Source organism: Manihot esculenta, chromosome 16 (genome assembly GCF_001659605.2).
Source record: "Manihot esculenta cultivar AM560-2 chromosome 16, M.esculenta_v8, whole genome shotgun sequence".
Lineage (NCBI taxonomy): Eukaryota > Viridiplantae > Streptophyta > Magnoliopsida > Malpighiales > Euphorbiaceae > Manihot > Manihot esculenta.
This window is the reverse complement of record NC_035176.2, coordinates 2,630,083-2,651,862: the sequence shown is the minus strand read 5'-3', so window position 1 is coordinate 2,651,862 and position 21,780 is coordinate 2,630,083. Positions and strand designations below refer to the sequence as shown.

At 32.1% G+C, this 21,780-nt stretch overlaps 4 protein-coding genes across 5 annotated transcripts; 3 read left to right on the top strand and 1 right to left on the bottom strand.

Moving 5' to 3' along the window:
* Positions 1–1,054: 1,054 nt before the first annotated feature.
* LOC110603606 (protein RTF1 homolog) lies at positions 1,055–5,010 on the top strand. 2 transcript variants are annotated; one of them, XM_021741398.2, is made up of 3 exons: positions 1,055–1,270; positions 2,234–2,465; positions 2,552–5,010. In XM_021741398.2, the coding sequence occupies exon 3, from the start codon at positions 2,633–2,635 to the stop codon at positions 4,613–4,615; it is 1,983 nt and encodes a 660-aa protein (XP_021597090.1). In that variant the 5' UTR covers positions 1,055–1,270; positions 2,234–2,465; positions 2,552–2,632; the 3' UTR covers positions 4,616–5,010. The 2 variants fall into 2 exon arrangements, with proteins under 2 accessions (XP_021597090.1, XP_021597089.1); XM_021741397.2 differs by lacking the exon at positions 2,234–2,465.
* Positions 5,011–6,805: 1,795 nt separating this feature from the next.
* Positions 6,806–8,415, top strand: LOC110604274 (uncharacterized protein At4g19900). The gene has a single exon (XM_021742439.2). It carries the CDS (start codon positions 7,005–7,007, stop codon positions 8,346–8,348), a length of 1,344 nt encoding a protein of 447 aa, XP_021598131.1. The 5' UTR covers positions 6,806–7,004; the 3' UTR covers positions 8,349–8,415.
* A 3,877-nt stretch (positions 8,416–12,292) lies between these two features.
* On the bottom strand, positions 12,293–15,165 carry LOC110604269 (probable polyol transporter 4). Its single transcript, XM_021742432.2, has 2 exons — positions 14,921–15,165; positions 12,293–14,124 (listed from the first exon to the last, which is right to left on the bottom strand). Exons 1-2 carry the CDS (start codon positions 15,120–15,122, stop codon positions 12,764–12,766), a joined length of 1,563 nt encoding a protein of 520 aa, XP_021598124.1. The 5' UTR covers positions 15,123–15,165; the 3' UTR covers positions 12,293–12,763.
* Positions 15,166–16,340: 1,175 nt separating this feature from the next.
* On the top strand, positions 16,341–21,497 carry LOC110603854 (splicing factor 3B subunit 2). The gene is made up of 18 exons (XM_021741804.2): positions 16,341–16,692; positions 16,952–17,071; positions 17,164–17,289; positions 17,421–17,483; positions 17,581–17,688; positions 18,228–18,305; positions 18,568–18,660; positions 18,756–18,842; positions 18,995–19,096; positions 19,180–19,299; positions 19,453–19,515; positions 19,612–19,745; positions 20,049–20,130; positions 20,213–20,271; positions 20,362–20,407; positions 20,707–20,798; positions 20,884–20,953; positions 21,134–21,497. Exons 1-18 carry the CDS (start codon positions 16,450–16,452, stop codon positions 21,203–21,205), a joined length of 1,758 nt encoding a protein of 585 aa, XP_021597496.1. The 5' UTR covers positions 16,341–16,449; the 3' UTR covers positions 21,206–21,497.
* Positions 21,498–21,780: the final 283 nt, after the last annotated feature.

Sequence of the window (21,780 nt, the reverse complement as noted above, 5' to 3'; positions counted from 1 at the left end):
TCTGTTTCGCCTCCAACACCCATCAGGCCGTCGCTCGCCTCCATTGATTACTCTCCAGGTAGTTTCGACAATTGATCACTAAACGTCGATCGGTCTCCAAGTTGTTAAACAAATATTGAATGGAATGAATAAACTTAATATAAATAATAAATTTATGTGTACACGGGTGTTGATGTTTTATTTATTTAATTAATTTTTAATTTCAATGATAATGAAAATATTAAATGCAAGTGCTTATTAATACTCATTAATACAGAGTAATATTATTTTTTTAAAAAAATTTAATATTTAATCACCGTGTATTTTCATTATTAACAATTCAGTTTTCATATTGTCAAAAATTTATTAAAATGTTTTTATTTTTTTCTCCATTAAAAAAATAATATTTTTATTTTTCTTTCTATTAAAAATAAATAAAAAATAAGAAAAATAATTTTTAAAATTTAAATTTACTCTTAAATAAAACACTTTATTTGATTTATGGGTATTACTATTATTAATAAATTAATTTATATATTTTCAGAAATCTATTAAAATTTTTTATATTTTCTTAAATATATTAAAATATCTGTATCTTTTATTTTCGTTAACAAAATAATCTCTATTTCTTAAAAAAAAATAAAAAAAAATCATTTGAAAGAACAATAAAAAATAGTAAAATTAGTTGTAATAGAAAGGTAATTTTTAACAGAAGAAATAAATGAAAATATTATTTTATTGATAAAAAAATATTTTAATAGATTTTTAAAAATATAAGAATTAATTTATTAATAATAATAATATTAAAAAATTAAATAGAAAATTTACTTATTTTTTATTGCATCATATTTAAAATGTTAAAAATATTATACTGAATTTGAATTTTTTTAATTACTTTTGACTGAAAATAAATTAAGTTATCACGTATATGAATGGAATTTTTATTTATATAAAATTAATTTAATTGCTTTTATGGAATTCTAAAGATGGGGATATCATGAGAAGCAAGCCCAATTAGGTTCAGGTATAGGATAACAAAGCTAGTCAATAATTTCTCTATTTATAATTGGGCTTCCCAGCTCTGAGCAGAGCCTTGTTCAGAATCTTCTGGACTAGATCTGTCCAGCTAGTCGCCGGACGCTTCTCCGTCGCTTTTCTCTCAGTTTCCTATGACGGAAGTATCGCAACTTTAAATTGGGGGTCTTACATGTTCAGTTCAGAATCCAAATAACCCTAGCAGTAGCAAAATCGGTGAAATTACGGATTTTATACCGACAAAAGGAAGATTTCGGTAAGTAATCGGCTACTTTTGTTTAGGTTTTAGTTGGTGTGCATGGTAGACCGCCTTTTTTCTATCTCTCTCTCTCTCTCTCTATCGATCGATTGATTTTCTCATAGTTATTGTTCCTGTTTCTCATTTTAATCGCATTTAGTTTCTTCGCGACCTCTAACTTGTTTTCTAATGCCTGCTATCCATCGAATAGATAAACATGCGTAGATTCTGATCGAGTTTTTTCCTTTAATTCGTTCGTGCCTTTAATTATGAACCCGTTTGGGTTGCGTGGCCGGCGAGTGGTTACGGTAGAGCTGCAGGAAACGGCTTTATATGGATCAACGGATGGTTAATGGTTTAATTAGTACATCGAGTGCTAATGGGTTATTATTCAAGTGAGGATACCTCAATTAATCATTTTAATAGTGCTGAAACTGGCAAAATATTATTGGGTGTATTTATCTTTTAATTTTGGGTATTGCTCATGTTTATTATGTATGTGGTCGCTGTTCCACAGACTGTAATCATTCTCCACATAAGCACTGAGATATACCTCTGTTGAATGAATGATCAGAATATCATTTACTTGCATTGTTGAGTCCTATACCTGAGCCTAATTGGGTTTGCTTCTCGTGAATTGTAGCTGTTGCCCACTGTCTGAACTTTTTGTAGAAAGATAATAATTGTTCTATTTTACAATAGAGATTATAATTTATTTATACATGAGAGGCTGTAAATCAGTAAGGAAAATCAAGGCTATGATTATACAATCCTAACCGATCCATCTATCAATATTTACTTTCTATATTAACATATTTACTTCCTGTAGCCTATAACACTTTTAAATTATCCACATAGGTTCAGCTATTATTGGGATTCTCCAAATGAATAAATCAGTAGAATTACCTCGAGTTGCACTTGGAAGTTACTATGTTGTGCATAAGCGTGTTATGTTGTACAATGCCCCCTTTTGGTTGACAGGTCTGAGAGTCTGTATCTCATTGTTGGTGATTTGGATTAGCCCAATAGGAAGAATGGAATGTGTTACTGTGAAGATGCAGATGATTCCAAGAAAAGAGGTGTATGATTGCGTAAGCAATCAATCCATGTTCCTTTTGAGATCAATGGATGGAATGTAAACTTGATTGTTTGTTTTGTCTGGTGTGATTAAGGAAGAAAAATGCATACGATAATATGCGAACAAGTTCCATATGTGAGGATTTTTAATTTTTTTTACACATTTATGAAGACATTACTGTCTAGATTCTGCCTAAATAACCTGTTTCTTGCTGTTGACAGGTAAACTAGTTTATTGACACTTGGAGGCCTAATCAGGAGGTTGTATTAGTTACCATAACATACAGGAAGTCGCTGTGAATCATGGCAGACTTGGAAAATTTGCTTCTAGAGGCAGCAGGAAGAACTGGTGCAGCAGGAAGAAACAGGAATGCGCTTCCATCTTCTAGGAGGCGACGTGAGGGCTCATATTCTGATGGCGGAAGTGATTCTAGAGATGATGATTCTGATGATGGCCGTGGCTATGCAAGCAGGAAGCCGTCTGGATCTCAAGTTCCTTTGAAGAAGAGGTTGGACCCTACTGAAAGAGATGATGATCAGGGTAGCCAGGATGAAGGTGACTATGATGATGGGGGTTCTGATCGTGAGGGTGACAGCAGTGATGAATCGGATGTTGGTGATGACCTTTACAAGGATGAGGATGACCGGAGGAAGCTTGCTCAGATGAGTGAACTTGAGAGGGAGATGATATTATCTGAACGGGCAGACAAAAAAGGTGATAGGAATCTAACTGAGAGAATTAGATCAAAACGGGACAGTGAGAAACCAACCCGATCTAGAAAAGAGACTCCACCTCTTCCATCATCTCGTGGTGTTCGCACGTCAGCTAGATCTGCTGACAGGGCAGCTGCCAAAGATGATGCATTGAATGAATTGAGAGCTAAACGGTTGAAGCAGCAAGACCCAGAAGCTCACCGTAAGTTAAGGGATGTGTCTAGAGGAACTTCAAGCGGTCGTGGTTTATCACCAATGAAGCGAAAACACTTCACTTCAGCTAGCCTGAGTAGCTCTAGCAGTGAGAGCGATAGCAGGTCTCATAGTGAAGATGAAGGGTCTACCGGTGATGGTGGAATGGGAGACAGTGATGACGATAGGGATCCTGGGTCTGAGGGTCCAACATTTGATGACATAAAGGAAATCACCATCCGGAGGTCAAAACTTGCTAAATGGTTTATGGAACCATGGTTTGAAGAGTTGATTGTGGGTTGCTTTGTGAGGGTTGGGATTGGGAGGTCAAAGTCTGGGCCAATCTACAGGCTCTGCTTGGTCCGGAATGTGGATGCTGCAGACCCTGACCGCCAGTACAAGCTGGAGAATAAAACAACATATAAGTATCTGAATGTTGTTTGGGGCAATGAAAGCTCTGCTGCCAGGTGGCAGATGGCTATGGTTTCCGACTCTGGACCTACCGAGGAGGAGTATAGACTGTGGGTGAGAGAGGTGGAGCGCAGTAGTGGGCGGATGCCAACAAAACAGGATATTCTTGAAAAGAAGGAGGCCATACAAAAGACAAATACATTTGTCTATTCAGCAGCTACTGTAAAGCAAATGTTGCAGGAGAAAAAATCTGCCTCTTCAAGGCCATTAAATGTTGCTGCTGAGAAAGATCGATTGAGGAGGGAGTTGGAAGTAGCACAACTTAAGCAAGATGATGCAGAGGTGGAGCGGATAAGAGCTAGAATTCAGGAACTGGAGGCATCTCGGCAAATTCAGGAAAAAGATTCAAAGGCTGTTAGGTTGGCAGAGATGAACAGAAAGAACAGAGTTGAGAATTTCAGAAACGCATCAGGACTGAAGCCTGTGAATGCAAGTCTGAAAGCAGGGGAGGCTGGGTATGATCCATTTTCAAGAAGATGGACAAGGTCAAGGAATTACTATATGTCAAAGCCTGCTGGAGAAGATGTGGCTGAAGCAACAAATAGTGTGGCCAATGGCACAGTGGTTGCTGCAAATAGTAATGGGGCAGCAGCAGGAGTTATAGCTGAGGCTGGCATGGCTGCTACAGCAGCAGCCCTGGAAGCGGCAGCTGATGCAGGAAAGTTGGTTGATACAGCTGCTCCTGTGGATCAAGGCACAGAGTCGAATACACTTCATGATTTTGACATTCCAATCTCATTGACTGCACTTCAGAAATTCGGTGGAGCGCAGGGAGCTCAGGCAGGGTTCATGGCAAGGAAACAACGGATAGAAGCAACTGTTGGATGCCGTGTCCCTGAGAATGATGGGAGGAGGCATGCTCTGACTTTGACTGTTAGTGACTACAAGAGAAGAAGAGGACTCCTCTGAAGTGTAGACTGCACCGATCAGCTTTCCTTTCTGGTAAAATTAGCTTCTACAGCAGTCTTCCTGCACATCTATGGGTTGTGATCATCATATAAGTGCGGAGATCATTGATTTTGGTCGACATCGGTAAGAGTAGTTTCCAGAAACCAAGAAGAGAAGAAATCTTGCATTTACTTTCTGAAGTTGTATTGTATTATGAGGATGTGTTTGGTGTTCCCTTCGTTATATTCAGTGATAGACTGCCAAGTTTTGTGGAAGTTTTTTTGTGGATAAGTTGATTACTTGGTGGAGGTCTTAAATTTGAGCATATAGCCTTTTCATCATTTGGTCACTTGTTCTGCAATTGGATTGTAGATTCTCTTTTTTAAAGAAAACCAGGAAGGCTACTGCTTATGCAAGTACCATTTATTTTCTCTTTATTTGGTAAGTTCAGGAGGTAAACAAAGATGAAGGGGTGAGAGCTGCCAAATTTACTTCACTGAATTTCTTCTGAAAGATGATGCGGCCTTAATGTGGAAGGAAAATAAATTGGGAAAAATAAAAATTAATTGATATCTATAAGAAAGGAAAATAAACTTTTATGTTCTTCTTCATCTTATTCTTTCTCTAACTTGAAAAGAAAATATCAAATTTAAGAAGAAAAATGTACTTTATATATCAAAATTCAAAATTATAAAATTACCTTTGAAGTCATTTCTTTTTTTCTATTAATATATAGGATAGAATTATAAATTAATTATAATTTTCTTTGCTCTTTTAGTTTTATACCTTCTCAAATAAGATAAAAATAATTTTATTTTCATTCCATATTTATTTTTTTTCTATTTAAATAAATAAAATAAAAGAGAGAATATTTTTATTGATGGCATTTTAAATTTTTTTATAATATTTAATGATTATTTTAATTTTTTTTATATTATTTAATTGTTAAAATTAATAAAAAAATTAATTAATAATTTTAATTAAATTAAAAGATTAATTAATAAATTTTTATAAAAAAATTAAAAGATAATTTTTTTTTTCTTAACAATATATTGATATAAATTAAAATTGAATAATTAAAAATAAGCAATTATCTAAATGAAGAAATTATGAGGTATTATGAGACTCAGCTTTCATGTCCTCATTTTAAAAAAGAAAATGAAAGTCAAAAGCAAAGCCTGACAGCAAAATAAAAAGCTTACATAATATGCTAAAACAATTTGCTGAGCTATATATATATTGAACTGCCTGAGATATAATATAGAAGGTATACATTTCGTGGCGTACCTCGATTGGGCTATGACCATTTAATACATGCCTTAGGCAACACTTCTTTTTATTCAAATAATAATAATAATTATAACAATATGAATTGGCCATTTCAAAAAAACAAAACAAAAAAAAAACAATATGAATTGGTTCCGTTGTTGAAAAAAAAAAAAGCATATAACTTAGTTTTTATATATATAATTCCCTTAGATTTAAGTCTCTAATTTTTCGGTTTCCTATTAAAAAAATCAAAATAATAATCCCTTTGCTTTATAAAAATATATTTATTTTCATTTGATCCATCCCCAATTCAAATCCATTTCCTTTTCTACATAATAATTTAATTTAATAGTTTGATAATATATTAGAATTAGAATAAATAAATAAATAAATAACAAAACTCAAAAACAACAACATTCACACCTCAAACCTAACGTTTGTTTTTTTTTTTAGGGAAAAAAAAACACCAAACCACAAAAAAAAAAACCAAAACAAAACTCAAAGATTGTTCATCCACATAGCCATAAGAGCAGAAAAAACAAACAATTCCAAAGCAAAACTCATGAAGAACAGCCTCAGCAGTAATCCATCCTTAGCCTCCCAGAACTTGTGGTAGTTTCTAGTTCATGCGACAAAATCACTAGTAAATTTCCAAAGATGAAGACCAACCATTCTTTTTAAAATGGGTAAAATGTGAAGTGGCATATAAAGGCTAGCCATGGTAAAAAAAAAAAAAAATAGTAATACAATTGTACCATATAAAATTATCTATATCATACAATAAAATAATAAAAAATAGATAATTATGAATTAATTATTATAATTTTAGGATTCACTCATTTATTATTAAATTATATTTATATAATTATTTATTTTTTATTAATTTATTATACCATATAAATTATTGTAGTTGTACTATTATGAAGCAGAAGAGCTCACCAATTGATATTTGTTTATGATTCCCATTCCCAATGTCAATGCACAACCAGTTCTCTTCTAGCATATTTTGCCACCTTCTCCATTGACATCCCTCCTCTCTCTTCTCTCGGTGTCTCTGCTAAGCTTCTCACCAATCCACAATGAACCAGAAAGCAAAATCCAAGAATCCATTTTAGCCATTAAAGCACCAAACACTCACAATATGTATTTAATCATCAAAGTTTCTCAGACTTTCCTTCTCTTTATTCAACATGCACACAACTTCAAAAAATCCATCTTTGCCTTGCTCTCTTGCTTGCCTACTTCTCTTCTTGCTCTTATTTTGTTTCTTCTTTTGATCTACAATGGCTCCTCTGTGTTCTACGTTCGTTTTCCCATTCCACCCAAATCCCATCAGGAGCATGCTAATTTTTCCCAGGAAAATCCAGCAGGAAAATCATTGAAAAAGCTTTCTTCTTCACTGATATATGCAGTAAAAGAAGAAAATCCACCACTCATTTTGAAGACCCACTTTCCCATTTTGCCAAAACCAACGATACCCATTAACAATTCTTCAGTTTCAAGGCCAAAGAAAATGCACAAACACAGAGCTGTGATCAAAATTCTCAGACATGGATCCAAATCAAAGCAGTTTTCGTCAAGAATAAGGACATTCTTTGGGAGTTCTACATGTAAGATTCGATTCTTCATGACTTGGATTTCTTCTTTGGATTCATTTGGTGATAGAGAGATGTTTGCTATAGAGAGTTTATTCAAGTCTCACCCAAATGCTTGTTTGGCTATTGTTTCCAATTCCATGGATTCTAAAAAGGGAAGCATTTCCTTAAGGCCATGTTTGGATAAAGGGTTCAAAGTTCTTGCAGTTAAGCCTGATTTTGATTACATATTCAAGAACACTCCAGCAGAATCATGGTTTCATGAATTAAACAAAGGAAATGTTGATCCTGGAGAGATTTCTTTAGGTCAAAATCTCTCAAATTTGCTTAGGCTTGCATTGTTATACAAATTTGGTGGTGTTTACATAGACACAGATGTTATAGTTTTGAAAAGTTTTGAGAAATTGAGGAATGTCATTGGAGCACAAACCATTGATCTTGAAACTGGGAATTGGAGCAGATTGAACAATGCTGTGTTGATTTTTGATAAGAATCATCCTTTGCTCTTCAAATTCATTGAAGAATTTTCACTCACATTCAATGGAAACAAGTGGGGGTATAATGGTCCTTATCTAGTTTCTAGAGTTGTTTCAAGAGTCAATGGTAGGGCTGGAATTGATTTTACTATTTTGCCCCCATATGCTTTCTATCCAGTCAATTGGAGTAGAATTACAAGTCTGTTCAAGAAGCCTGGAGATAAGCTGCATTCCAAATGGTTGCATAGAAAGCTTGAGCAGATAAGAAGAGAAAGCTTAGCAGTTCATCTCTGGAACAAGCAGAGTAGAAATCTTAAAGTTGAAAATGGAAGCATCATCAATCATCTAATGATGGATTCTTGTATCTTCTGCAATTCTTCAAGTTTGATTTCATTACAATACAATAGAAAATGAAAGAAAAATTGCCTCTTTTTATGTTTCTATGTTCTATTTATATATATAAAATAATAAAAAAAATTATTTCGACCCAATTCATCATGAATTTTTAACATTTTAAAATTAGCTATTAAATTTTATAAAAAAATCACTTTCAAAAAAAATTATAAAAAAATTTAAAATACCCGAAAATTAAATGTCTAATTAATAGGATTTTTATTAAATTAAGTAATGGACTAATTTGAAAATAAATAGTAAAATATTTAACGGTTAAAATAGTATTATTTGAAAAAATCGATTGAATTAAATTAATTTGAAAATTCGGTTCACTTTTTTATTCATTTTGATTTGATTTGATTTTTAATTTTAAAAATTTTGATTATTTTTTATTTGATTCGGTTTTTATCATAAAAAATTAAAAATATTTAATTAATTAATAATAATATATTATTTTTAATAATATATAAAAATTAAATCATATTAGAGTTAAAATATTTTAATTAAATTTTAAAATATTAAAAATAAAATGTAAAAAATAAAAAAATTATTAAAAATTTAAATTAATTAAATTGAATTGAATCGGATCAGTTAGATTTAATTCAGTTTTTGATCAAAATCGATTTAGTTTGATTTTTATAAATACTAAAATTTTAATTTTCGATATGGTTCGATTATAAATCGAATTGATGAAATACTCATCTCTAAAATAATGGAGAGACTAATTAATAAATTTTTTAAAATATTTGAAATATTTTAATAATAAATTTTTTATAAAAATTAAATAGTAATTTTAAATAGAATATTTTCATATTTTAGTCAATGGATAGAGCAATAAAATATCTTTGCTTGCTTATGTGGGTTTGATAATTTTGATTTTTAGCAATAAAATATGTTTGCTTGCTTATGTGGGTTTGATAATTTTGACTTTTTTTAAAAAAAACATTTTTTTAGGAGAAAAAGACTGATAACTGATATGTATTTAAATATTTGGGACGAGTTGATCATTCAATCGATTCGGTTTAAAATTGAATTAAATTGAATAAATTAAAAATTAAAATTTTAGTATTTATGAAAAACGAACCGAATCAATTTTAGTTAGAAATTAAATCGAATCAAACCGATTTGATTCAATTCAATTCGATTTGATTTGATCGTGTGAATTTTTAATAAATTTATTATTTTTATATATTATTTTTAATATTTTAAAATTTAATTAAAATATTTTAATATAATCTAATTTCCATATTATTAAAAATAATATATTATTATTATTAATCGATTTGATTTTTTTAATTTTTTTTATTAAAATCAAATTAAACTGAAAATTTTGAAATTAAAGTTTAAACCAAACTAAAATAAATAAAAAATTAAATTAAAATTTTAAATTAATTCGTGAATTTTTTTATTTTGAACCGAATACTGAAGTGGTTATCTAATTAAGGAGGTTTAGCACATGAAATTTTTGTGATCTATCTTCTCTAAAATTGTAATTAATTAGTTAATTCATGACTTATGCAAGCTAATCCTTCTAGGTTAAAAGTTAAAAGGTCAAAAAAATATTTTTTTAATACAAACTTTATTTTAAATAATATTGAAAAAAATATTTATTTAAAATTTAAATTCTTGTAATTAAAACACATAAGTTTCTTTTCATAAATCACTGTTCAAAATAAAAGTTCTGTGCTTTTAATATTTGTAATGATTTAAATTTAGTTGATTTCTTTAATTTATTGTTTGCTAACTGTAAATTTATTAAAAAATTATTTATTAATAAAATAAAATATTTAAATATTTTTTCTTATTAAAACAAGAAAAACTAACATCTGATTTTTATTAAATTTTAGAATGGCGCCCAAGAGAACTTGGCTGTTCTTATGCCCACATATTTTAGAATTTAGTTGCTACATTAAAAATATATTTTACTTGTCTTAAAATTATTATTATTTTTTTATTATAATAATATATAAATTAATTATTATATTTCTATTTTATTTTATTTTATTTTTAAAACTTTTTAAAAATATCTTTTAATATTTAATAAAATTTTAAAAAAATACTATTTAATCTTAATATCCAAAAAAATCACTAGTTGTTTTTTTTTATTTTAAAAAATATATTAAATGTTATTGACATTTTAAAATATTTATTAGAAAGTCTCTTACTTAATTAATTAAATATTTTATTATTTAATTTTTATAATTTTAAAAAAATTATTAATTAATTATTTAAATTTTTATTAATTAGTCTTTTTAAATAAGAGTATTTTAAATTTTTTTACGATAGTTAACGAGACATTAATTAATAAATTTTTTGAAATATAAAAAATATTTTAATGTATTTTTTAAAATAGAAAAATTGAGTATTTTAATATTAAAGAGATTAAATGGTAATTTATTTTAAAATTTAATATTTTTAAAATAAATATAATTAAAAAATTAATTTTAATATATATAAAAAATAAAATAAATAAAAATTATAAAACAAAATAATATAATAATCTCTAACCGATGCAGTTATTATTAATACTATTCATTATTATAACACTCGATGTAACGTCTATAGCATTTATATGCAGTAATTACTAATACCATCCATTATTATAACACTGGATGTAACATCTATAGCATTTATTTTGCGAGTATGTTATATAATGCCTAATATATGCATTTATATGAGTAATATTTGATTTAAATTGAAAAAATCGATCGAATTGAATTAATTTAAAAATTCAGTTTGATTTTTTATTTATTTTGATTTGATTTGATTCGGTTTTTAATTTTGAAAATTTCAATTATTTCGATTCGGTTCGATTTTGATAAAAAAATTGAATCGAATTAATTAGTGATAAAAATATATTATTTTCAATAATATAAAGAGATTAGATCATATTAAGGTTAAAATATTATAATTAAATTTTAAAATATTAAATATAAAGTGTAAAAAATAAAAAATTTATTAAAAATGAAACCGATCAAACTGAATAGAATCGAATCGAATTAGACCAGTTCAGTTCAATTTAATTTTTGATCAAAATCAGTTCGGTTTGATATTTAAAAATACTCAAATTTTAATTTATTTAGTTTAATTTGATTTTAAATTGAATCGATCGAATGCTCACTTCATATTCAAAGCTGGTCTAAGCACAATTCCATACAACGTGCTATTTATTTTGTTATGAATATTATAACGCAGAATACATCTTTCGTTTTATAATAGTTTAAAAAAAAATATTTAATTTTTATGTTGTGAAAAAATTTTCTAATTAATTTTTTTATTTTAAAAAATATATTAAAATATTTTTAACGTTTTAAAAAATTTACTAGTTAGCTATTCAATTAATTTTAACTATCAAGTATTGTAAAAAAATTTAAAATATTTTTATTATATAGGATTAATTAATACACTTTTTTAAAATATGAGATATTAATTAATAAATTTTTTAAAATTATAAAAATTAAATAATAAAATATTTAATAATTAAAATTAATAGAATGACTAATTATTAGATTTTTTAAAATGTTATCAAAATACCAACTAATGAATTTATATGTATCATAAAAATTAAATAGTAATTTTTTTAATTTTTATGAGATGTATTCTATGTATTTTGATTTTTTACATAGTAAAATCTAGCCAAAAATAAAAATTTAAGAAAGCATGTAAGAAAATCCAACCCATCTCAAGTATCAAAAGAAAACACCAAACAAAAGGGACTGCGAACCTACGAACCAGATGATAAATATCGCTTATTCTTTATTTGAATTGAGGAAAGAGAAGAGAAATTGAAATTCTAACATTTTTCTTATTTAGTCAATAAATAGAGGAGAAAAGAGAGAAAAGAAGGAGTAATTTTCCAAATTCACTTCGTTTAACTCAAAATGTCTCTCTAATTTGAAGAGAAATGGAAGGATTTCAGACAGTTAACATATTATTTATATTAAAATTGCTTGTACATCCCTAAATATCCTGTTTGAAAAATGATGAATATATATTGTCTCAAGAGTTACAGCTGTTGAGTTCAACAATCCACTGTTGTAAAGATTTATCTTCTCCAGTTGTCTTCCTGAGGTGGATGTTAGACCAACATCTTTTCTGGACATTTGCATAATTGCACGTGTAGGAGCAGCAGACTAGGTAACTTATCCCTACAAATCTAAATGAATTAATCAACCAAATACATGCTCAATCTCCACAATCAAGAAACCAGATAAAAATGGATCAAATATGCACATCAAGCTGCCATGATTTCAAGCTTCTTTTGCCAAAGGCTTCTTGTTCTGTCAGCGTACAACTACCATTCATGGAACACTTGCAATTTTCCAAAGAATGTTTAATGATTTTGAAGTGTATAGCATTCACAAGATGTGTGAAAATCACCCATCACTTGAATTGGTCTATAATAACAAGCACCCTCAAAGAACACTACCTGCTCATTACTTTTGCACCAGTCTTTCTAAATTTCCCAATTCAACCTCCCCTCTTTGCCACTCTCCCTCGTTTTGAAACATCATTTCAATTTGCTCCAAAGACTTGCCTTTTGTTTCTGGAATACATGTATGGACAAAAAGAGCAGAAATAGCTGAAATCACTGAAAAGATGAAGAAAGTTCCTCCTACTGTGATTACACGAGATACTGAGAGGAAAGACATAGAAACCACACCACTACTAACTCTACTTCCTACTGCCCCAAGAGCAGATGCCTGTGCTCGAAGCCTTAGAGGGAAGATTTCAGATGACACAACCCAACAAATAGGGCCGAGTCCTATAGAGAAGAAAGCTACATTTGCACAAACTGATAAAATTGCCAACCCAATTCCAAGCTTTCCATCCCCAGTAAAAGATAACGACAGACTCAAAACAAGTAAGCTGATCGTCATCCCAACTGTGCTTACAAAAAGCAAAGGTCTTCTGCCCAACCTGTCAATGAGAAATGTAGCTACCAAAATGAATATGGTTTTAGTAAAACCAACAGCAACAGTTGCAGCAAGAATCTGAGTGTTGTCCTTGATTCCAGCATCCATAAAGATTGTGGGGCTATAATACACTGTAGCATCAATACCTGTAACTTGTTGGAAAAACTGGATTCCACAACCAGTAATAAGCATCTGTCGAACTGCAGGAGAAGGATATAATATTTCATGCCAAACAGCTTTTGTTTCATATTTCTCCGCATTAGCAAACCCAGCAGCCATTCGTATCTCTGCCAATCTTTGCTCCACTTCACTTTCATTTTCATTTGTCTTTGACAGCACTTTTCTAGCTTCTTCAACCCTATTTTGCATCACCAACCACCTTGGGGATTCAGGAATCACAAACAGTGCAAAACCCATGAACACTGAGGGAAGTATTCCCACACCAAGCATCACCCTCCAATTTATATGCACTGGAAGTCCTGAAAAGGCATAGTTTGAAACATATCCTAGAAGGATTCCGAAATTTATAAAAATTTCAGGAAAGGAGGTAAGGTATCCTCTGGCAACAGTAGGTGATATCTCTGCTATGTACACTGGTGCAATCATGACCCCAAAGCCTATCCCTATTCCAGCCAAGAGCCTGCCTATCATTAGAATTTCAAAGGAAGGGGCAAAAGTCATTATAGCTGCCCCTGTCTGAAAAACAATGGCTGCTAATGCTATAGTCCACTTTCGACCAATGGCATCTGATGTTTTGCCTCCAACTAAGCTACCAAGAAGCGAAATTATGGCTAAAATTCCAACAAGAACTTCTTGTTGTACCTCTGATATCTGGAGATCTTGTTCAATGAACAAAATTGCTCCACTCATAACACCCATATCTGCAGAACAAGCAGTGCACATTTTCAATCAGTACTGAAAAAAAAAAAGGCTCAAACGACCATCTTCAATGACAAAAGCCATTATTATACTGTCCTAAATGAATAAATATGTATATATATAACACTTATCCATTCACTTCCACTTGCATTTCCAATCTAAATTCAAGCTTTTTCTGCAGTACAAGGACACATTTTCCTCTACAGTAATGTTATTTTGATTAAAGATACAATTGATTCTACATTTGCATCTAACTGAATCATAACACAAACTAGAAATTACCATGCTCTTTCACTATATGATAAAATGCCTGCACCATTCCTATATGGGTATTTTCCTTCCCAACCAAGTAATAACCAATTCTTTTTCCATTACCTTGATAAACAAAAATCCATATCTTACGGTCAAACAAGTTCATTTGCAATTCTGCACTCCATCACAATCATTTTCTCAAAAATTCCCACGCATTTCTAATTAATAACTAAACAGTCCAATAGGTCAAAGTTCAAATTCTCACATCTTTTTCCCTCTCCTTAGTAATATTGAGAGAGGGAAAAAAAATCCAAACAAGCCTAAGAATTACATGGAGGGCGGCAACCAAAATGTTTTAACTAATAAACAAATTAGGTGAAAACGTAAAACTCCTCCTTCCAAATAACAAAAATGGAGGAACACATATACACGCAACAGAACTGATAATGCCAGCATGGTTATTGAAAAATTAGCAGATTCAACACATGGGCAAGAGATTAAATTGAAAATGGAGAAAGAAAGATAGAGAGATGTCAAAATACTAACCATAACCCATAAGCACAGAATTGAGAGAGGCAAAAACGGCACAGGCAAAAACAAATTTCTGCACATCTCTTCTCCTCTTGAAAACATCCTCTTGGCATTGAGCATTACTTGACAACAAAAAAACGTCCTCTGCAGCGTCAAAATCCATCCTCCTGTACTTGTGCTTGTCCCCAACTCCATTCCCACTTTCCTGCACCCCCATCTCTCTGGTTTCCAATTTTCCTTTCTTTTGTATATCTGGGTCTCTCTGTCTCCTCTCTTTATTCTTCAGGTTGCAGAGAGAAGAGAAACCAAAAACCTTCCGGTTTCTCTCTGTGGATATATTCTACTTCTCAAATCTGGCAACGAAGGAACAGAGAAGACTATCTTTGGAAAAGAAATAAGAGACGATGAAAAATGGAGGACAAGAATCAGACAAGAATTAGAGGTCAAAGTCAGAGCTTGAAGGTGGGGCCCACGCTTGTAATGTGGGACCTATTTTCCTCTTTGTTTCCAAGTGTCAGTACGCAGGAAGCAAGGCAACGCCACATTCCTGGACGAAAAGTGTCAAAAGCGACAGTTTTGAATGGTACTGTTTCTTATTATTAGCCAACCACTTAATGCCACGTCACCTCACGGGTCCACCTATTTGGTGGGAGTTTTGCGTTTTGGTAAGCTGATGACAACGACCGCGTCCCTCCTCGCCCCTCGGCGTCGGTGGGCAGAGTTACTGCAATGGACGGACGTCGGCATTTAATAAGGAAAAATTAGAAAATCAAATCTAATGTGAATAATTGTGTAATTGCCAAGATCTTTTTATAATATTTTATCTCTCTATATACAAATAAATTTATTTTTGTTTTCATATAATATTCTACTTTCTTATATCTTTCTTCTTTTCCAAAAATTATTAATTTAAATTTGATCAGTTTAATAATTTATAAATTTTATTTTTAATATATATTAATATAACTGTATTAATAAACTAATAGATAAATTATCATAAAAATTATAATTTAAAAAATAAAAGTAATAATGAATAGAGTAGCAATTATTTTTTATATGATAAAATAGAGATTATATTTTTATTTATATAAATTTAATTAATTTTAAATTAAAATAATAATGATCGGATATTGTTTTACATAAAATTCATAAAGATTCATATAATAAAAAACAGTTAAATAGTTTGAGTTTATAAAAAACAACGATGTATTAATCAAATGATTTTAAAATATAAATTAATCAATAAATATTCTTAAAAATACAGAAATATGAATAATTTTCCCTTCACCTTAAGCTGATAGGCGTATGGTTTGCCTTTCTGTATTCAGCACCCATCTTGTAATCGGGCCTTAGGCCCAGTATTATTTGTCTGGAAATATGGGCCAAAGGCCCAACAACTGCCTCTCACGTGATAAAGATCCAATACAAGCGCGATTTGCCGCAGCCGATTAGCCGTAGCCACTCGTATCTCTTCACACAAAACCCCATTTAATTCATTTCCTTCTTCACGGATATCAGCTACACCGGGCAGTTCCGGAATAATAATGACCGCCGAAACTCTGCCTTACCAGAACGGCGTCGTCTCTAGTGGAGATCTGGCCACATCTAACCCTACCTCTAACAACGCCACCGCCAAGAAGTCCCGAGAGAGCGAAAGGCGCCGTCGCAGGCGCAAGCAGAAGAAGAACAAGAAGGCTGCCTCTCAGTCTCTCGATGATACCGCTCACGGCAACGAAAGTGACGATGACAACGGTGACGAAGCTAAGGAGAACTCCGATCATCAACAGGTAGTGTAGATCTTTAGGGTTTTTGTTCTTTATTTGTTAATGTTGTTATATGCACGTCATTACTTGAATGGATGAAGAATTTGTTTGAGCTTATTTGATGTCATATCGTGGCAGTAATTCGTCAAGTTAGGGTTTTATGGTTTTGTTGGTTAGGTTTATGATATGCGTGTTCCTTGAATGGCTAAATGGTCAAATTAGAATGTGCGTGAAATGTATTTTTCTCATTATTGGTACAATTCTTTTGTTTTCGACCTTATAGGTCTTGGAGCAAGTGGTAGTCGAGTATGTTCCAGAAAAGGCAGAGTTAGAAGATGGATTGGATGACGAATTCAGGAAGATCTTTGAGAAATTTAATTTTCATGAAGCTGCTGGTTCTGAGGTATGGTGGTTAATTTCTTTGATAATAGATGTCAGCCGTCACTTGCGTGTGTAAATGGTGTTTCTAAGTCCTGCATTTATTGTACTTAACAGGAGACTGATAAAAAAGATGAATCTGCCCAAAATGCTGATCCAAAGAAAAAGGTTGACTCAGATTCAGAAGAGGAAGAAGAAGATACTAAGCAGAAGGACAAAGGCCTATCGAACAAGAGGAAAAAGGTTCTTTTTCTAATGATATTTGTTGTTATTTCAGTTTATGTAATTCATGTTATGCTATAGTTGTTACAGTTTATGCAATTCATATATTTATCATTGTACTAAATTAATAATTGTTTATTTTGTTTTGTCAGCTTCTGCGGCGCATGAAAATTGCAGAGCTGAAACAGATATGCTCAAGGCCGGATGTTGTGGAGGTAACTATGGCTATTGAATGTTTGGCTGTGTTTGTGTTTGGTTATTCATGATTAATAATGACTGTTTGGTTGTTTTGGCCATTTATCTACTGTGCAGGTATGGGATGCTACTGCATCAGACCCAAAGTTGCTAGTGTTTTTGAAATCATACAGAAATTCTGTTCCTGTGCCAAGGCATTGGTGCCAGAAAAGGAAATTTTTGCAGGTTAGTAAAATCCTTGTAAAAGTAATAATATGGATTAACATGTGCATGATTAATGGGCGTGGTGCACCATGAGAGATTTAGGGAAGAGGGTGAGGGAAGATAACGTCCATGAGGTTTGTCTTATATGTATATATGTGGTTCTTGCAGGGGAGCCGCTGTGACAGTGATGGAGCCATGGACTTGTATGTGTTTGGCAAAGGGGACCCTTGAGTGATTTCTCTTTTATTATAATTTCCTAGTGTGGCTGGGGATGTTAGACATTCATATGATTTTTTTTTGGAAATTTATTTTGATTTTTTTCCATTCAATCATGATGTCTCTATGCATGCTGTATATGGGGATTTTTCATTGTTGAAGTGCTAATTCATCTGCTTTGAATTTTCAGATGCCTTTCCATTGTGCTAAATGCTCGGGCTAGAATCTTCTAAATTTAACATTATATTTTATCTTTTTTTTCTTAAAGTGATCTGCTCTGATTGCTTCTAGTACATATGTGTGCATGCATATTTATCTCATCAGATCTTGGATTTGTTTTGCAGGGAAAGCGTGGTATTGAGAAGCAACCTTTTCAGCTTCCTGATTTCATTGCTGCAACAGGAATTGAGAAAATCAGACAGGTAGTTATGATGTAGCAAGTAACAATTGTGGAAATTGGATGCCTTTCCATACCTTTCTATTGTGGGATCTTGGAACCATTTTACAATCGAGAAAAAACTTCTGTTAGCCAGTATGCCTGCCAGAATTAGTAATTTTTTTGTCTTTTGGGCGGATCTACATCCATTGGGCATCAAACTAGTGCAATATTTTATTGTTTCTTGGTTTCTTATGTACATCACTTTTTTAATGGCATTTAAAATTTGCTCCTTTTTTCTTTTTCAGGCTTACATTGAAAAAGAGGATAGTAAGAAGTTGAAGCAGAAGCAACGTGAACGTATGCAGCCCAAGATGGGAAAAATGGATATCGATTATCAGGTTTCTCACATTCCTTGATTATTTTTTGTTTCATGGCGTGGTCTTGTTACTCTTATTTTCTTTTAATTCTGTCATATCTATGATTTGTTGCTTAGGTGCTCCATGATGCATTTTTTAAGTACCAAACAAAGCCAAAACTTACTACTCATGGTGACCTGTATCATGAAGGAAAAGAATTTGAGGTATCATTTCTACTCAGTATCATGTTTCTACTCATGGTGACCTGTCTTGTTTAGCATATGGAATTGATTTAAGACACGTGAGAATAACAGAAAACTTTGGGATGTATTTTTCTCAGATTTGTTTATTATTTATGTTTTCCCCTGATGTGCAGGTGAAGCTTAGGGAGATGAAGCCAGGTAGTCTTTCACAAGAATTAAAAGAAGCTCTTGGTATGCCCGAGGGTGCTCCTCCTCCTTGGCTTATCAATATGCAGGTCAGATTAGCAGACATGTGTCTTCAGATTTCCCTTTGCTCCTTCCCTTTTTGATATTTATTAAATGTGAATATATGATACAGAGGTATGGCCCTCCACCATCTTACCCTCACCTGAAAATCCCTGGACTTAATGCTCCAATTCCACCTGGAGCTAGCTTTGGTTATCATCCTGGTGGCTGGGGAAAGCCTCCTGTTGATGAAGTAAGTAATTTTACTTATTGTTTTTAGGATTTAAAGCTTTCTGTGAGCTCTTAATATGTATAATATATTTGTTTTCCACCCAAGTCATTTTATGCATCTGCTTTGAAGGACCATTTTTCATTGTGACTACTTACTTCTGTGTAATGTGAATAGCATGGTCGTCCTTTGTATGGAGATGTTTTTGGTGTTCAGCAACAAGAACAGCCCAATTATGAGGTAATTTCCTATATTACTTGTTTCTGTAATTTCGTGGCACTTAAAGTTTTTGAACTCTGATTTATATTTATTTTCTGGTGTGAACCACTATTTCAGGAAGAGCCAGTTGATAAAACCAAGCATTGGGGTGATTTGGAGGAAGAGGAAGAGGAGGAAGAAGAGGAAGAGGAGGAAGAGATTGAGGAAGAGGAGTTGGAGGATGGCATTCAATCCGTAGATAGCCTCTCAAGGTGTGGAGTTGAATTCCTTGAATTGTTATGTTTCTATTGATGCATGCATCCAAAACACTTTGTCATGGCATATTGGTTGTAGATCAAAGGACTGTTGTGTGCTTAAGCATAATAACATTAGTCATTCATTGTTTATTTGTTATTCTATTGTTATTGATTATGATATGATGATTGTGCTTCTTTATGTGCCTGTTCATTCCTCCCAGAATTCTGTTTTCTCTAACCAGGAGTTCTATTTTTTTTGTTGGAAGTTGTAATTTAACAAATTCAAATTTTCTTCTTTCTTTCTTTTTCTTTTCCCAGTACACCAACTGGTGTTGAAACACCAGATGTCATTGACCTCCGTAAGCAGCAAAGAAAGGAACCTGAAAGGCCTCTTTACCAAGTGAGTATTATCATGCGAAACTATACTATTTTTATGAAATCACTTGGGTGACATTAATGGATTCTTTCTATTTCCTTCAAAGGTTCTTGAAGAAAAAGAAGAGAGGATTGCTCCAGGGACTTTACTTGGAACAACACACACGTATGTTATCTGATCTCTTGAAATTTTGTATTTTTCTTTGGATACTTTCTCCAATATCATTTGAGTGTAAAATATTGTTTTTGCCTTTAGGTATGTGGTTGCCAGTGGCACTCAAGACAAGTCAGCAGCCAAAAGGGTAAGAGGATGCAGAGGTCAAATTATAATATCGGACCTGTTGTATGTTCAGCTCCAGAAGGGGCTAATTGCAGAATTCAATAACCAAATCAATATATTCTCTCCTTGCACATTCACACCCTATGTTTGGGAGAAGGGGGAGAAAATGGGTCTGGGACCAACAAATTTTTGGACTCCAAGCCCACTTTCTTCTCATTCCCCCCCCCCCCCCCTCTCCTTTCGAGAACACAGCATAAGGTCAATCATAGGTCAAATATGCATGGATCTATGATTGTTAACAAGCTTATCAAATTTTTGCAGGTTGATCTTCTTCGAGGCCAGAAAACAGATAGAGTTGATGTCACTTTACAACCTGAGGAATTGGATGCATTGGACAATGTTTTGCCTGCGAAGTTAGTGGAGCTCTTTTAAATGTTCTATTTTGAATGCGACTGTTCTTTATAATTAATTGTATTCATAATGTTGGGAATTTGGCAGGTATGAGGAAGCAAGAGAGGAGGAGAAGTTGCGTAGCCAACGTGAGGATTTCAGTGATATGGTTGCAGAGGTATGTTACATTTTGCATTCTTGCCAAATTCATGATCTTTTGCAGGCATCCTATGATTTAGATTGCCTGGAGTTATACTAGTGGTGTTGCTTTAGATAAAACAATTCTTGAGATCCTGTGTCCATTTGATATCATATAAGTTTTAAGCAATGATTGTATTGGCTGTTGATTTTGCTGCAGAATGAAAAGAAAAGGAAGCGAAAGATGCAAGAAAAGGAGGGGAAATCAAAGAAAAAGGATTTCAAGTTTTAGAGCGGTAGGCTGACCCCATCACTGAAAGAAAATTAAATGCATTTGTTAGTTTCTGCAGTGAAATTGCTTGTATTATTAGGCGCCGAGAATTTGTCTATGTTGTCATAGTTTTGATGTACTATCTAAAATTATATAGTATGAATTACCAGCAAAGTATCACTAATTTTCCATCTTCCATGGTGTAGTTATGCTATCAATTACAGCATCACTTTATGGTGGTCGGGTACTAGAGTTGCAACGAAAGCATGTATGATATAATGAAATAAAACAGTAGTTTGTTTGATTTGATTAAGATTGCAACGAGGAACCTGTATGCTTTCAAAAGTTTGATCTGCTCTTTTAGTAACCTCTTTTGAGCAGCCCTTTATGAAATTGCTCTTCCATTGATTGTGAGCACAATGGATGTTTCTTAGCCAACTCTGTTACAAGCAGAACCACCTTAAGTCGTATTAAATTGGCATTTGAGATCTGTTATCTGCTTTAAATTTTAACTGTTATTGCTAAATTTTGTATATGGTGTAACATTTTAATATTTGACTCATTTGTATAACTTAAGCTTTTGAAGCTTTTATTAA

Excerpts from the sequence above, each read along its gene's own strand:
- LOC110603606 (XM_021741397.2), top strand. The coding sequence starts at position 2,633 with ATGGCAGACTTGGAAAATTTGCTTCTAGAGGCAGCAGGAAGAACTGGT.
- LOC110604274 (XM_021742439.2), top strand. The coding sequence starts at position 7,005 with ATGTATTTAATCATCAAAGTTTCTCAGACTTTCCTTCTCTTTATTCAA.
- LOC110604269 (XM_021742432.2), bottom strand. The coding sequence starts at position 15,122 with ATGGGGGTGCAGGAAAGTGGGAATGGAGTTGGGGACAAGCACAAGTAC. Across the intron at positions 14,125-14,920 it reads TTCTGTGCTTATGGGTTATG|ATATGGGTGTTATGAGTGGA; the intron begins GTTAGTATTTTG and ends CTTGTTCTGCAG.
- LOC110603854 (XM_021741804.2), top strand. The coding sequence starts at position 16,450 with ATGACCGCCGAAACTCTGCCTTACCAGAACGGCGTCGTCTCTAGTGGA. Across the intron at positions 18,306-18,567 it reads GAATTGAGAAAATCAGACAG|GCTTACATTGAAAAAGAGGA; the intron begins GTAGTTATGATG and ends TTTCTTTTTCAG. Across the intron at positions 19,746-20,048 it reads TCCGTAGATAGCCTCTCAAG|TACACCAACTGGTGTTGAAA; the intron begins GTGTGGAGTTGA and ends TTCTTTTCCCAG.